We start from the raw sequence: 15,318 nt of genomic DNA, 5'->3' as shown, positions 1-15,318 counted from the left end.
AGGTCATTAAAGAAGTGCACTTGAAAGCAAGGGTTCCCAAATTAAACAGAATGGAATACCTATTTTAATTGGCAAGCAGACGATCCTAAAAGGTTCCACAATTCCAAAGTATTCATTGAAAAATTCATTGCAAAAGCCTAAAGAAAATTAATGTGAGGGACCCAAAATAGGACTATAACTCCCACAGCTCCCTCTTTCCTCCTGAGAACTCATAGAATGAATACTAATCCTCTGTCTGAACCATTTTTCCACCCTGAGATGACTACACAACCACAAGCAAGTCTTCCAAACTAATGGCCCTATGGATAACCCCTATCTACCTTCAAAGGAGGGCCCCTATATAGGCCCCTCTTAGAGCTGATGAAACTAAGGAATTTACTGGTAAACTGCTACATTATTTCTTTAAACAAACAAGGGTAAATTCTGGTATATACCAGACTCCATTGAGGGGCTCACAGACGAACTGACAGAAGCCAGTGAAGAGTGAAAATTCTTATCAGAATCCTTTCTTTTGCATCTGTCCGTAGTGCCCAGTTGAGAGAGGAAAATAAAACTGCAAATTCTTCCTTGCCTTCCAAATTCAAACCCATTGTTTACTGATCCTTCCTCTCTCTGGGATAGCTGTTGTCTTCTTGTTTACATGTCTGGACTTGGCTTTTTGCCTGCCTGGAATATGCAAGTTGTTGGTTCTTTTTTTAGGCAATCTTTAGGAGTGACTGGATTTGGGAAAGTTAATATCCTTTACCCTCTTTGGGGCCCTTACACTTGAGCGGGGTTACTCAATAATGCCGGAAATATTTAGAATTAAAATTCTTTACCCAGAGGGAAAGAAACCAATTGAGGATAATTTAGTTGGATAAGTGGATCAATGTATGATGTCATTTAAGTTACGCCCCAATTCTTTGAGGAATTGAAAGCAACTGTCCTAATCTTGCAAATTGTTTGCAAAACAAAACTCAGCCCTAGAGGCAATTCAAAATTCACCTGTCTCTTCACTAATCCCCAAACTCCTTTACCTCAAACAGCTTGTAAATTATTGGCCTTCGGAAAGCAAAAGTGCCATCCTGGAGTCCCTTGGAGTTAGAAACACAGCTCATAATCACCTGACTCCAAAGGGAGAAAGGTCTTTTTAAAATGCAAACTGCTCAAAGGGCTCCTAGGCTCTAGCAGTCTCCTTCCGGTTAATTCCAGAGACAAAACCCTTGCAGATCTCTTGGAATCCCATCAATGCTCAACCTTCCAGTCCCCGTTATCTTACGGAAGTACAGGCGACTGTAAGCCTCCAAAGTCTTACGTTCAAGTCCATCAACAGCCCAAAGAAGTCTATCTGGATCCCAATTCAAAGGTCACAGTTTAGAACTGGTGAGTAGGCCTGTTGGAAACACGAGAGGAAAACAGCCCGAGCCCCACCTGGAAGGAGCATTCCCAACTGCTCCGGGCCACCGACGGGCCACCGACGCTGCTCTGCAGAATTAGAAGGCGGTAAACCCTGAGTGCGTATCACCCAGCTACAGGCTCCACAGGACACCTAACCCTAGACGGACACTGCAGACCTTCAACTCAAATTACGAGGAAGAGCAGTATCCATCGTCAAGACGGACTTCCACTCAAGACGACTGCTTCCACTCAGGACTGCCTACTTTAACAGAACCTGAAATCTTTCTCCTTTTCCTTTCCTTTACTCTGCCATTGCCCTGGAAAGATGACGTCTTCCTCTTTCTCTCTCAGGCCACTGATAAGGGTGCCAACCTCTGGAATTTAGGACAACCTTTTGTTTCAAGCTAGAAGAAAATCTAACTATGGCCCTAACTTTCCAGAAGCAAAATAAGACACCTTATCGGTCAACTCCCCTGAATTTACATCATGAGTTAAAAGGACCTACCAGGAGGCTTGCAAGATTCAGGATTCACTCCTTTTGGCAGGTCCTTACTTCTCTGTTAGGGTCAGGGTAGGCCTCTGTAAAACTGACAGGGAGGGAAAAGCCCATAAAGTGGTGGGTTGCAGTTGTGTGACAGCAAAGAGTCTCAGGCCAAGGGCTGTCCTTGAGGAATACTTTGAATGTAAGAGATGAACAAATAAAAAACTTGGTTCTTGTTCCTAAAAGATTAAAAAAAAAAAATCTTAATACCTCATCTAACTGCAGATTCACACCCACTGAAATGTAACCTTTAATAGTCAACATGGGAATTTCCTGGTCAGCACCAGCAAATTTACCGTGAGACCCCCAGCTAGTCCCCTTAGGAGGGCAATCTTGCCTAAAACAATGGTTTCTTTCCTAATAATTTCATTTTTTGCACTGTCTCTTTATCTTTAAAAAAACCTTCCCTTTTCTGTAAACTTTTGGGGCTCTCCCACTACTTGCTAGATTAGATGGGCTACTGCCCAATTCATGAATTAATAAAGCCAATTAGTTCTTTAAAATTTACTGAGTTTATTTTTATTTAATACTATCTCTGTTCTGGATCTGATTTCTAGTTTTCTCTCTGCTTTACTTACTAGAAGTTTCAGAGTATCAATTATTGTATTTTATAGTATATTATATTGTATAGTGTCAAATATTGTATTTTTTTTCTCTTTACTGACCACTGCTACTGTATTTTTCCTTCTAACTTATTTGTGCTTAACAGTTCTATACCTTTTTTTCTGCCCCAAGGGCAGATAACTTCTCTCTGAACTGTAGTTACGATTCTTGTACTTGCTTCTGTTCAAGGGTTATCTTTATAGTGTTTTGTTTTTCTGGCTTTGCTCTTTTCACATAGTAAATCTGTTTACTGATCCTAGGTTACTTTTTTATTTTAGTCAACCTTAAGTATACCTTGGTGCACTTGTCTGTTATTGTTACTGATGATTTTTATTTGTTCCAGGTAATTTCACAGTATGTGAATGAGTTTAAAAGCAGGAACAATGCTGTATACGCTAGTAATTTCCTGAATGTTCCCAGATGTAAATGACTGAAATTCCACAAATATTCCACAATTCATGAGACAAAGTTAATGTAAATAACCTCAAACTTTATTTCTATTTCCTACTCCAATTATCTCAGAAGCAGGCAGGCAGTAGATACCATTCTATCATTACCAAAACCCTACTACATATTCAATCACTTGGAGAATTCTACTAGAACCCACCTAATCACATAAGGTATTTTCCTTAAAATGTACTCTTCCCTACCTTTCTATATAAACATGTCTTGAAAGATAAAGGCAAAAAAGACATTTAGAAATGCTTCAATTTTTTTCTACTCAATTAGTTTGGAAGAAATAAAGAGATCAGTGAGCTCTGTATCATTTTTGGAGCCATAGTAATCAAGACTACAGCTCAATTTAATATAATGTTGAACAGTATGGGTAAATAATTTGTTAAAACAAAACACAGTATTCAAAACATCAAAGGTACAACATCAATCACTGGAGAAACTATTCTACTACTTCACCTTGAAATGACTGTCTAAAAACATCAAGGATTAATAGCATACCAAAATTCTATAGCTGTATCTTAATGCAGACCTAAACTTATTAGCCAGCTAAAGCAATCTGTTTCTATCTCTTCCCCCCTCATTAAAAACTTTGCTTTTATTTTCAGTTTTTTAAAAAAAAGCTTAACTTATACACAGTAGTCTCTAATGAAGGCTCCCTGAACCACCCCAGAATGAAAGAATGTTTTCTTCCACCAAATTCTTTCATAGAGGAACTCTTACATATGTTAGCAAGTGATTAACTTATGCTCCTACTGGAACTGGAACTGACCAGGGAGGCGAGATGTACCTCTCTGACTGAAAATAACTGGAAATTCCTAAGCAAAGCAAAAAAAGCATTGCTTTTTAAGTTAACACAAGAGGGGAGGTAGAACTGAAAGTTTTCCTTACCACTGTCTCCAATCATTTCTGCATATGTTCCTGGACCATCTGGTAATATCTTCAAGCCTTCAAAACTGCCTACATATTTTTAGTATTTCAGTACTAAGTAATACTACAATAAGTATTAAAATACTTATTTTAAACAATTTTCCCAGAAAAAAAATATTTATAGGAAAGAATCCAAATGTTATTTTGTTTTGTTTTGAGGTTTAAAAAAACACTTATACCTGTCCTAAAATTAAAAGGACTCAGAATAGCAAGTGCCGGCAAAGCCGCAAAGCAACTAGAACACATTCCTGTATAATACAGCCACACGTGAATGGTACAGACCCTATGGAAAACAAGATCTGTTAAGGACATCTAAATATGGAGATATAGAGATGTCTTATATCCAGCGATTCTACTCACTGGCATATACCCAAGAGAAATTAATGCTCCGTTCACTGATAGTAATGGACAGGAATGATCTTAGCCACTTTACCCATAATAGCCCCAAACTGGAAACATCAAATGTCCACCAATGTAACAATGGATAAACTGTTATATTTATATACTAGAATATTACATAGTAATGAAAAAGAATCAACAGCTGCTCTTAACAAGGTTATGGGTAAATCTACAGTTAAATGGAAGTAGCCAGGCAAAAAATAATGAATAGGCATGCTTGTATTTATACGAAGTTGAAAAAAAAGCAAGGCTGTTTCTGAACTTCATACATGACATCAGAGCCCCTTGGTGACAGAGGTCAGAAGAGTGGTTTCTTTTGGGTTGAGGAAGATGTTAACCAAGAAGAGGGATAAAGGAGCCTCCCGAGCACTGGTAATTTTCTATATTTTTATATGGATGGTGATTATACAGGTGTAAACAGATGTAAACACTCATCAAATTGTACACTGAATATCTGTGCATTTACTTATAGGTATGCCTGAATTTAAAAATAACTCATATGATACCAAGAATCTTGGAATAAGCATTGCAAGGTCTAGTCATGGCTCTGCCAGGTGTGATTCTTGACAAGGTGCATAACCTCAGTGGGTCTCCATGCCTCAAATTAAATGCTAAGTGAGATCTCTTCCCCTTCTAAAATCCATTTATTTGTAGTTTCTATGAATTTCCTCAGTCTCCATGTTTGCCTTAAACATAGTAATTATATATGTAAAATGATCTGTTCCTTATTTCCACCAAAATCTACCTTGAGCATATCTCCTTCATCCCTACTTGGACAGACTGGGGATGGGTGTGGGGGTGTCTATCAGGTTTATTTTAAACTACTAAAGAAACAGCATCAGAATATCTGGGCCAACATACGAGCACATAAAGTGAAATGCTTACCCAGGAATACGGCTGATTAGAAATTAGTTACAGTCTATTATCTGGAAAGAATAATAAACTATGATGACAGGCTATAATTTCCTTTGAATCAATAAAAATAACCCCGAGCCATTAGAGTGACAATACCTAATAATTTATAATCAATACCCTGTAAGCTAAGTGCAGAAATACAGCTGTTCCTTTCAAATTATCTAGATCAGGAATCAATACTCAGTGCACAAGTTCTGTACACTGGAAAAAGGAATCAAAGACATTCCTTGGGGAGGAAGCAGGGTACCTAAGGGAGAAGTACACTGTTTTATCTTTCCTTTCCTTTTTTTTTTTTTTTTTAAACAGCAGGTACATATTACCATTATAAATGGAAAAAATAAAACTAACTTACACCCAACTTTTCCCCATAAGGAGATGCTACCTGAATTAAGTAGTTTCACTTTATATCCTTATTCTGGGTACATAAGTCATCAAATCACACTGTCAGATCAAGTCAGGGCACCCCAGTCACCACTTCATAAGAAAGGGAAAAATGCAATGGTTTTAGAAGTATTTGAATCTAAGGAACTTCCCGTACGGATGGATTATGGATTAAGCTTCCAACCTGTGGCGTTCTCTACCTCTACGTAAAAATCAAGACCCTTCAGGTGACAAAAGAATTACTACATGTTATGAAATGTCATGGAAAACAGCACTAGCCCACTGAGACCAAGGCATGGATTCTAATTCTGGCCTTTCCATCTAAATTTACTTTCTGATTCACTTTTCCAACCTGTAAAGTGAATGGACTGGGTTAGATCATCTTAGCCTTTATTTTTCTCTATTACTAAAAATTCCTAAATGCTTCGAATTCACCACTTGCTTACCAACATGTGAGATGCTTCTCATATTAACCTTAATCCACACAAAAGCCAACTATCCTTATTAATAAGAGTATCTAGAAATTAGAAATCAGGAGTCACTAAAATTGAATGATGGACATTAAGGCCTAAGGTCTGTGAAAAAGACCTTTAACTGCTATAAGTTGGGTTTGCTTCCATCAAAAAAATAAAAAGGACCCAATTCTAAATATACAGATGAATTAAATAAATGAAAGGGTCTATAATGAACTAGCTAGAGAATTTTTTAAAAAAACTCATTGATGAAATTGTATCTATTCCAAAAGACAGCCTGAGTTTACACACACACCCCTTTATTACCTGAATACGGGGTAATAAAAATAATAATGACATCTACTCACTTTGACAAAGATACTCCTCCAGCTTTCCCAATCATCTCCTCATGATGCAATACTGAGTGGTTCCATGGAATCTGAAGGAACTTTAAGAGTGTTCTCATCCACCGTTCAGGATGCAAGACAAGTTGTTCATAGTGAACTAACATGCATTTTTTATAGCCAACTTCCATACACTGGTTATACATGGTCTCTATGGCACGATTCCATTTGGTCAAACAGTCTCTGTAACTGTTCAGGTCAAACCCAGCTATGGTAACCTTCCGAGAAATCATTGAATGTACTGATGCCCGGCCATCTCGGACCATCAGGAGAAATTTGGCATTGGGGAATAACCTAGCAAGGTAAGTTAGGGATTTCAGGGCAAAGGGATCCTTATTACATAAATAAGGAGCTGGTTCTCCGTGCTTAACAATAATTTCTAGTAGAAAGGCTTGCATGGCAGAATCCAGCACTTCATCGGTGACACCAGCCTCATCCAAGCGTATTTTCTCTTTACTTGACCGCGACCACATCTGCTTCAGGGCCAGGATTCGGGGAATCACCCTGGTTTCCTCTCCACAGCGAATATCGGGGTGTGCATCTAGCATGGCCCTCATGAGTGTGGTTCCACTCCGAGGCACGCCTCCAATAAATATTAAAGGCATATCTTTGTGATAGGCAAAGGTTTTATTGGCTTTGATGTCCAGGCCAGTTCGCACAGTGGTCTTTACGCTCTCCAACTTGAGGGGCTGGCTACGTTCTTCTATTCGGTGATGGCATTCCATGGCGTGTTGGCCCAAGTAAAACACAGTCACAGAACTAATCACCAGACATGCCAATAGTAAGTTCTGCTTCAGTTTCCCAACCATCTTGATGTGGTTATCTTGTTAGTAAACAGATAGTCTGCTCAAAATAATTTTCATAAAATGTTCAGGCCATGGAGATTCTATTGCAGAAAGAGGATGAACATCTAATGGGAAAAGGAAAAAGTTATTTTATCATCACATTAAGACTGTTTGCCAAAAAAAAGAGATTGTTTACAACTTAGTCATCAGTGATCACTATTACATTTTAGCTAGAAAGAAGCTGAAGCAATCTTAAATACTGTGATATTCTTGGAACATAAGTATACATAAATGCAAGCAAAAAGAAATCATTTCTAATCAGAAACAGCTTTTCTTAATGTAACAATTCTGAAGCTGGGGTGCCTGGGTGGTTCAGTGGGTTAAAGCCTCTGCTTTCGGCTCAGGTCATGATCCCAGGGTCCTGGGATCGAGCCCCACATTGGGCTCTCTGCTCAGCGAGGAGCCTGCTTCCCTTCCTCTCTCTCTCTCTCTCTGCCTGCCTCTCTGCCTACTTGTGATCTCTGTCAAATAAATAAATAAAATCTTAAAAAACACACACACACACAATTCTGAAGCTAGGTACCTTGCAGAAAATGGCAAAATAAAACTATTTCTATCAGTGAATCATGCAAATATTTAATATATCCAATTATGTCTGTAATCTAACCACTGGCATTCAGATTTGCTTCACCCCTAAGAAGTCATTATCCTCCATTCCACTCTAAAGAGAAATTACAGAAGAAATATACAATTGCCAAAACTTTAACAAAGATTCAGTTTATTTATCCCGCAAGTCATTTATTTAGATACTACGGGCCAGATACTTGGGCTTGGCTGAGGATAAGCTTTGACAACAACTAAGTGCAGTGACTCCTGCTCTCAGGAAAGTCTCATGAACAGACAGATGTACAAACAGTGACAAAATGCACCCAGAGCCGTAGTAGAAACACGCCAACAGGACAATGAGAGTACAATGAAAAGAAGTGCATAAGTCTACCAGGGGAAGCTATAAAAGCCTCAAAAGAAAGTAAGAGGAAGGGGTACTCTCAGCAGTAGGAACTCGTGTACAATTTCCTGCACACAATGACATGCCAGAACACAGCCCAAGACGGAGGGCAGGAACTTGCACAAAGACGTGACTGAACACAGCATGCTTAGGTAACAAGAAGTCGTTCGGGAGAACTGGTGAACAGCGTGTGAAGACAGTTACGCAGTCATGACTGGCGAGCTCTTTGCCAACGAAGAGGTGCACGGAGGCAAACAGGAGACGTGAAAGGAATGATAGGAAGGTAAACACCAGCGCAGATATGAAACACCCGAACTTTCAATGCGCTCCTCTACGCACATGAAGATCCACTGCCGATGAAAGGTCACACTGTCTTAAGACACTTGCGCCCAGTCACTGTCCACTAAGCTATGCGGACAGGAAGGCAGCCCCTAGAAAGCCGAGCTTAGAAAGGAAAACGATGTCAAGCGTGTGGGTGGGCATCTGAGCAGCTGCGTCAGCATACATTTGCGTGCCATGTCCGAACAAGGCAAATTTAAAGAGACAGAAAGCAGAGGCTGGAAGCAGGAATCTAATGACAAATAGGCATGAAGTGGCTTTTTGCAGTAATGGAAATATTCTAAAACTGGACTGCTATGTTAGTTACACAGCTCTAGAAAACTTACTTAAAAAATCACTGAATTGGACCCTTACAATGGTAAATCTTATCGTATGTAAGTTATACCTCAACACAGCTGGTTGTTTTTTCTTTTTTTTAAAGAACACTTTCCTAGAAAAATATTTTGATAGTCTCAGTAGGATACACCAAGATCTGGTTTTTGTTTATCCATTCCTTTCACTGAATATCTGAACACATATTATGTGCCGGGCAATGTACTGTACTATAAAGCTACAACATAGAAAAACAAAGTGAGAATACACTGAGATTAAACGATCAGCTTAATAAGACAGCAAAGAAAAAAGCACTGATTAAGAACACTGGTAGGGGCGCCTGGGTGGCTCAGTGGGTTAAGCCTCTGCCTTCGGCTCAGGTCATGATCCCAGGGTCCTGGGATCGAGCCCTCCATCAGGCTCTCTGCTCAGCAGGTAACCTGGTTCCTCCTCTCTCTCTGCCTGCCTCTCTGCCTACTTATGATCTCTATCTGTCAAATAAATAAATAAAATCTTAAAAAAAAAAGAAAAAAACACTGGTAGTAGGGCACCTGGGTGGCTCTGTCGGTTAAGCGTCTGACTCTTGATTTTGGCTCAGGTACTGGTCTCAGGGTCATGAAATCGAGCCCTGCATGGGCTGGGCTTGGGGAGTGGAGCCTGTTTAAGATTCTCTCCCCATCTCCCTCTGCCCCTCCTCCCCCGACCCCTGTGCTCTCTCTAAAACAAGAACAAAGAACACTGGTAGCAACATAGCACTGAACTATCTATACAGAAAACTGCATCCATGATATAAAAGACACTTAAGATGTTATACTAGTATTCAGTTTAAAAGGGGGCAGATGGAAAGAAAAGAAAACAATGGAAAGAAAAGAGTAATAGATAGGTTGCAAAATTAAGATTTAACACTAGAATATTAATATTTTGATTGAAAATTATAAGCACAAATGAAGAAAACTTTGCTGAAAGGGAAAAAAATTATCTACAGATGTGAGGACCAACATTTTAAGCAAAATAAATGACAATAAACCCAATCTGGACACATTCTGGCAATTTCAAATAACTTTCAATTTCAAGTGTGAAGAAAATACTTCTGTAGGCTTTCAAAGAAAATAAGGACCAAAGGATCAAATAACAACCTAGCATCAGATGAATCTACCGCACTAAAGGCTTATCCTCTGATTTCCTAGTAGTCACCATTCTTTATTTTTCAAACTTCCTACAATGAATTGTTACTTTCTAGAGTGGGAAAAGAAAAACAAATATTTTTAAAATAACAGGGACAGGGATGCCTGGGTGGCTCAGTCAGTTGAGTTTCTGCCTTCAGCTCAAGTCATGATCCCAGGGCCCTGGGACTGGGTCCTGAGTTGGGTTCCCTGCTCAGCAGGAAGCTTGCTTCTCCCTCTACCCCTCCCCCTTCTCACGCTCATGTGTGCATGTGTGTGCTCGCTCGTTCTCTCTCGTGCGCGCAAAAAATAAATAAAATCTTTTAAAATAATACGGACAGGCTACCTAAAAAGATTACCTTTAGGTAGAGATCTGAACAGTGAACAGGATATAGACAAAGCGAAGAGAAGAACATTCTAAGCAAAAGCAAGTAGATCTGCAAAAGTCCTGCAGTGGAAGGCCATTTCAAAGCTTTCAAGGAGCAGGGTAAAGCAGGAGAAAAAGTGGGTAAATAATGAAACTTGAAAAATGGGCAGGAGTCAGATCATAAATCTTGTGGATCAGTTTAGGAATATGACATTTTATGAAAGATGCAATCAGATGTGGCTGATTTAAAAATTTTAAGCAGGGAGTTACTTAAACCTATTTTAGGTTCATACAATCTCATTCTGGCCAGAACCATCTTGAAAAAGAACAATGCTGGAATATTCACAATTCCCAATCTCAAAACTTACTACAAAGCTAGAGCAACGAAGACAATGTAGTACTGGATAAAAACAAGCATATGAAGAACAGAATAGGATTACAAATCCAGAAATACACCCGTACATTTTTGGTAGGTTGAGTTTTCTTTTTTTTTTTTAATTAAGTTTTTATTTTAATTCCAGTATGTTAACACACAGTGTTATATTAATTTCAAATGTACAATATAGTGATTCAACAATTCTACACATTGGTCAGTGCTCATCATGGTAAGCACACTCTTTAATCTCCATAGCTTATTTCACGAATTCCCCACCCACCTCCCCTCTGGTAACCATCAGTTTGTGCTCTGTTATTAAGAGTCTGTTTCTTGGGGCGCCTGGGTGGCTCAGTGGGTTTAAGCCTCTGCCTTTGGCTCGGGTCATGATCTCGGGGTCCTGGGATCAAGCCCCGCATCAGGCTCACCGCTCAATGCAGATCCTGCTTCCCCCTCTCTACCTGTCTCTCTGCCTGCTTGTGATCTCCCTCTCTCTGTCAAATTAATAAATAAAAATTATTTTTTTAAAAAAAGAGTCTTTCTTGGTTTGTTTCTCTCTTTTCTCCCTTGTTCATTTGTTTTGTTTCTTAAATTACACATATGAGTAAAATCATATGGTATGTGTCTTTCTCTGACTGACTTATTTCACTTAGCGTAATACTCTCTAGCTCCATCCATGTTGCTGCAAATAGCAAGATTTCATTCTTTATGGCTGAGTCATTATCCATTCATCTACTGAAGGCCACTGGCCTGCCTCCGTATCTTGGCTACTGTGAATAAGGCTGCTATAAACAGGGGTTCATGTATCTCTTTGAATTATTGTTGGTTTTGTTTTTGTTTTTGTTTTTAATTTGGGATTAAATACCCAGCAGTGCGATTACTAGGTCCTATGGTAGTTCTATTTTTAACTTTTTGAGGAAACTCCATACTGTTTTCCACAGTGGCTGCACCAGGTTGCATTCCCACCAAGAGTGCATAGAGTTCCTTTTTGTCCACATCCTTATCAACACTTCTTGTTTTCACGGAATTTTTTATTTTGACCATTCTGATAGGTGCAATATGATATCTTGTTGTAGTTTTGATTTGCAATTCCCTGATAATGAGTGATGTGGAGCATCTTTTGATGTGGTCAACTGATCCTTGACAGGGTACTGAGACAACTGTGTGAGGAAGGAATACCCTTTTCAACAAATGGTATTAGGACAATTGGATATCCACATGTAAAAGAAAGAAGTTGAATACCTGCTCACAAAACTTTACTCAAAAGGAACTAGAGGGGCGCCTGGGTGGCTCAGTTGGTTGGGCGACTGCCTTCAGCTTAGGTCATGATCCTGGAATCCTAGGATCAAGTCCCACATCGGGCTTCCTGCTCAGTGGGGAATCTACTTCTCCCTCTGAACTTCTCCCCTCTCATGCTCTCTCTCTCATTCTCTCTCTCACATAAATAAATAAAATCTTAAAAAAAATTAACTAGAGACTTAAATGTCAGAGCTAAAAGTATAAAACTCTGAGATCAGAAAATGTGGCCACAGTTCCTTAGACATAAGACCAAAAGTACAAGAGACAAATTAAAAACAGATGAATTAGATTTCATCAAAATTAAAAACATTTGTACTTCAAAGAACATCATCCTTCTTTGATGTGAAAGCGAAAGACAAATAAAAAGATGGGAGAAATTAACTAATCATGTATCTGATGAAGGACTCGTGGCCAGAATATATAAAGAACTGTTATAATTCAACAATAAACACAAATAACCCAATTAAAAAGTGGGCAAAAGCCATATAGACATTTCTCCAAAGAAGATACACAAATGGCTAACATGCACATAAGATGTTCAATATTCCTCAGGAAAATGCAAATCAAAACTACTTCACACCCACTAGATGGCTACAATCAAAAACAAAAATAAATAACAAGTGGTGATAAAGATGTGGAGAAACTGGAATATACATTTGCTCATACACTGCTGGTGGGTGGGACTGTAAAATGCTGCAGCCAGATTAGACAAGTTTGGCAGTTTCTCAAAGGTTAAATGTAGAACTAACATATGATCCAGCAATTCTACACAGGAGAACTAAAAACATGTGCTCACAGAAAACTTGTGCAAAGCATCACTATTTATAGCTAGAAAACAGCAACAACACAAATGTCCACCAACTGACAAATGTATAAACAAAACATGGTATATCCAAACGACGGAGTATAATTCAGTCATAAAAGGAGTGAAGCACTGATATACAATTAAATATACACAAACTTTGAAAACATTATGCTAACTGATTAAAAGAAACTCATAAATGATCACATATTATATGATTCCATTTATATAAAGTGTCTAAAACAGGCAAATCTGTAGAGACAGAAAAATTAGTAGTTGCCTGGGGCTGAAGCGAAAGGGAAGATGAAAGTTGATTACTACATAGTTTCTTTTTGGGGTGACGAAAGTGTTCTAAACCTAGATTGTAGAGAATTTTTTGGTATGTGATTACATCTCAATAATATTGTGTTAAAACAACAACAACAACACACTACACACTTATTAGAATGGCTAAAATAAAAAACACTGACACTATCAAGTGCTGATGAGCATGAGTAACTGGACTTCTCTATTTCTGGGAATGCACAATGCTACATCTGAAAAGTGTTTGGTAGATTCTAATAGTGTAAACATACACTTATCATACAACCCAATCACTGTACTCCTGAACATTTATCCTAGAGAAATGAAATCTATGTTTACACAAAAACCTGCACATGAATGTCTACAGCAGCTCTATTCATAATCACCAAAAACTAAAAACAAATGCAATGTTAAATTGGATAAACCATGGTAAATCCATTGATGGAATACTGCTCAGCAATGAAAAAGAACAAACTCTTGATACACACAACAATGTGGATGAATCCCAAAGACACTACGTATAACTGAAAGAAAGTCAGTCTCCAAACAGTTCTATTCATAAAATATTCTCAAAAGGCAAAACTACAGATCGTTGGATGCCAGAAGACTGTAAATTTATTTTTTTTAAAGATTGATTTTATTTATTTGAGAAAGAGTGAGTGAGAGAGTGTACGAGCAGGGTTGGGGGGAACAAGAGGGAGACGGGAAAGCAAACTCCTCACTGAGCAAGTCGCTGGATGCAGAGACATCGTGACTTCAGCCAAAAGCAGACGCTTAACTGACTGAGCCGCCCAGGCTCACAAGACTGTAACTTTAAAGGGATATAACACAATAAGGTTTTCTGGGATGACGGAACTATTTATTCTGTGCTCTGTGGTAGTTGTTACACAAATCAATATATGTGTTAAAATTCACAGAACTAAGCACCGAAATAAAAAGTCTATTTTACTGTATGATAATCTTTAAAACAAACAAAAAAAAAATCAAGAGAAATTTGAGAGGAAATGTGGGGGACAGGGAAAAAATGATTAAAGATCAAAAACAGGAGAGTTTACGATTCTGAATCCTCCAATTAATGTTTCTGATCAAGTATTATTTAGTGGTGATACATTCAGTGGTGATAGGAATACATTAAACAAATGATGGGTTTTACTGACAAGAGCAATGATCCTAGAAAAATTTTCTCATGTTTTCCATTTTATAAACACTGAGATGAAATAAAAATTCATTTAAGTCTGAACAAAGCAAATAAAACTTACTTAGTGAAGCAAAGCAAAGTGCTCTTAGGGAACCAAATTAACTCTAATAATGGTGGGTTTCATTTTAGATAGTTGTAGGAATGATTCCTCTAGCACATTTCATTTATTTGTGCTGTGGCAGATGCATAATGCATGTTGTGTGAGAAAAGAGCAGTAATCACTAAGAAATCACTCGAAAATGGCAAAGCTTTTTGATAAAATTTAGTACTATATGTATTTCAAATTACATTTAACTTACCAACCTCTGACTTCAATGTGTAATAAATAAATGAGTCTTTTTCAAAAATTACCTGCGCAACAATTTAAAATTCAACATACAAAAGCAAGATATCCATAAACCAACTCTTCCCCAAGCACATATCAGATACAAAATATTCACCAACCAAAAGCTAACATGACAAAAACCACTAAGTTACTATAGTAGCAACCAACAGTATCTGATAACTTTGCATTAAAATACCCCAAATTCTCAGTAAAATATATAAAAAGACAAAAACTGGAAAAATATTAATATATTTATGTGTCCAGACTCATACTTATAAAATCATCTTAATGGCTGCATAATACTTTACTGAAAGGACCTATAACCAAACTGTGAGTTTGCTCCTTGGTGAGTTACAGGTAGAGACTACACCAAAGTGGAGTTGGCAAAGGAAACTATCTGCAGCAAATAAAGGAAATCATGAAGAATAACTTCAAAGCAGTGAATCCCTGAGCAGGGCTGAGTGGGTTCCTTTTCTTTAGGGTTAGGACAAATACTCAGAAAGGGAAGCTTTGTCATTATAAGGGTGGGCATAAGGTTGCACTCTTGTACTTAGAAAACAGGCCTATACATACATCCTATGTTATGTTATT

At 38.2% G+C, this 15,318-nt stretch overlaps 1 protein-coding gene across 7 annotated transcripts in view; it reads right to left on the bottom strand.

The window, feature by feature from the left end:
* The window catches only part of TPST1 (tyrosylprotein sulfotransferase 1), a 130,253-nt gene that overhangs the window by 74,881 nt on the left and 40,054 nt on the right, over positions 1-15,318 (bottom strand). For all 7 annotated transcript variants that reach the window (XR_006816709.1, XR_006816710.1, XM_045993721.1 and 4 more), the window contains one exon: positions 6,420-7,365. Coding sequence is in view for 5 of the 7 variants with exons in the window: in XM_045993721.1 (XP_045849677.1) it covers positions 6,420-7,264 (845 nt within the window). In the remaining 2 variants the exon portion in view is untranslated. The remainder of the gene's footprint in view (positions 1-6,419; positions 7,366-15,318) is intronic.

The sequence above is a fragment of the Meles meles genome, chromosome 21, assembly GCF_922984935.1.
Source record: "Meles meles chromosome 21, mMelMel3.1 paternal haplotype, whole genome shotgun sequence".
Lineage (NCBI taxonomy): Eukaryota > Metazoa > Chordata > Mammalia > Carnivora > Mustelidae > Meles > Meles meles.
This window is presented reverse-complemented; position numbering and strand designations above follow the sequence as displayed.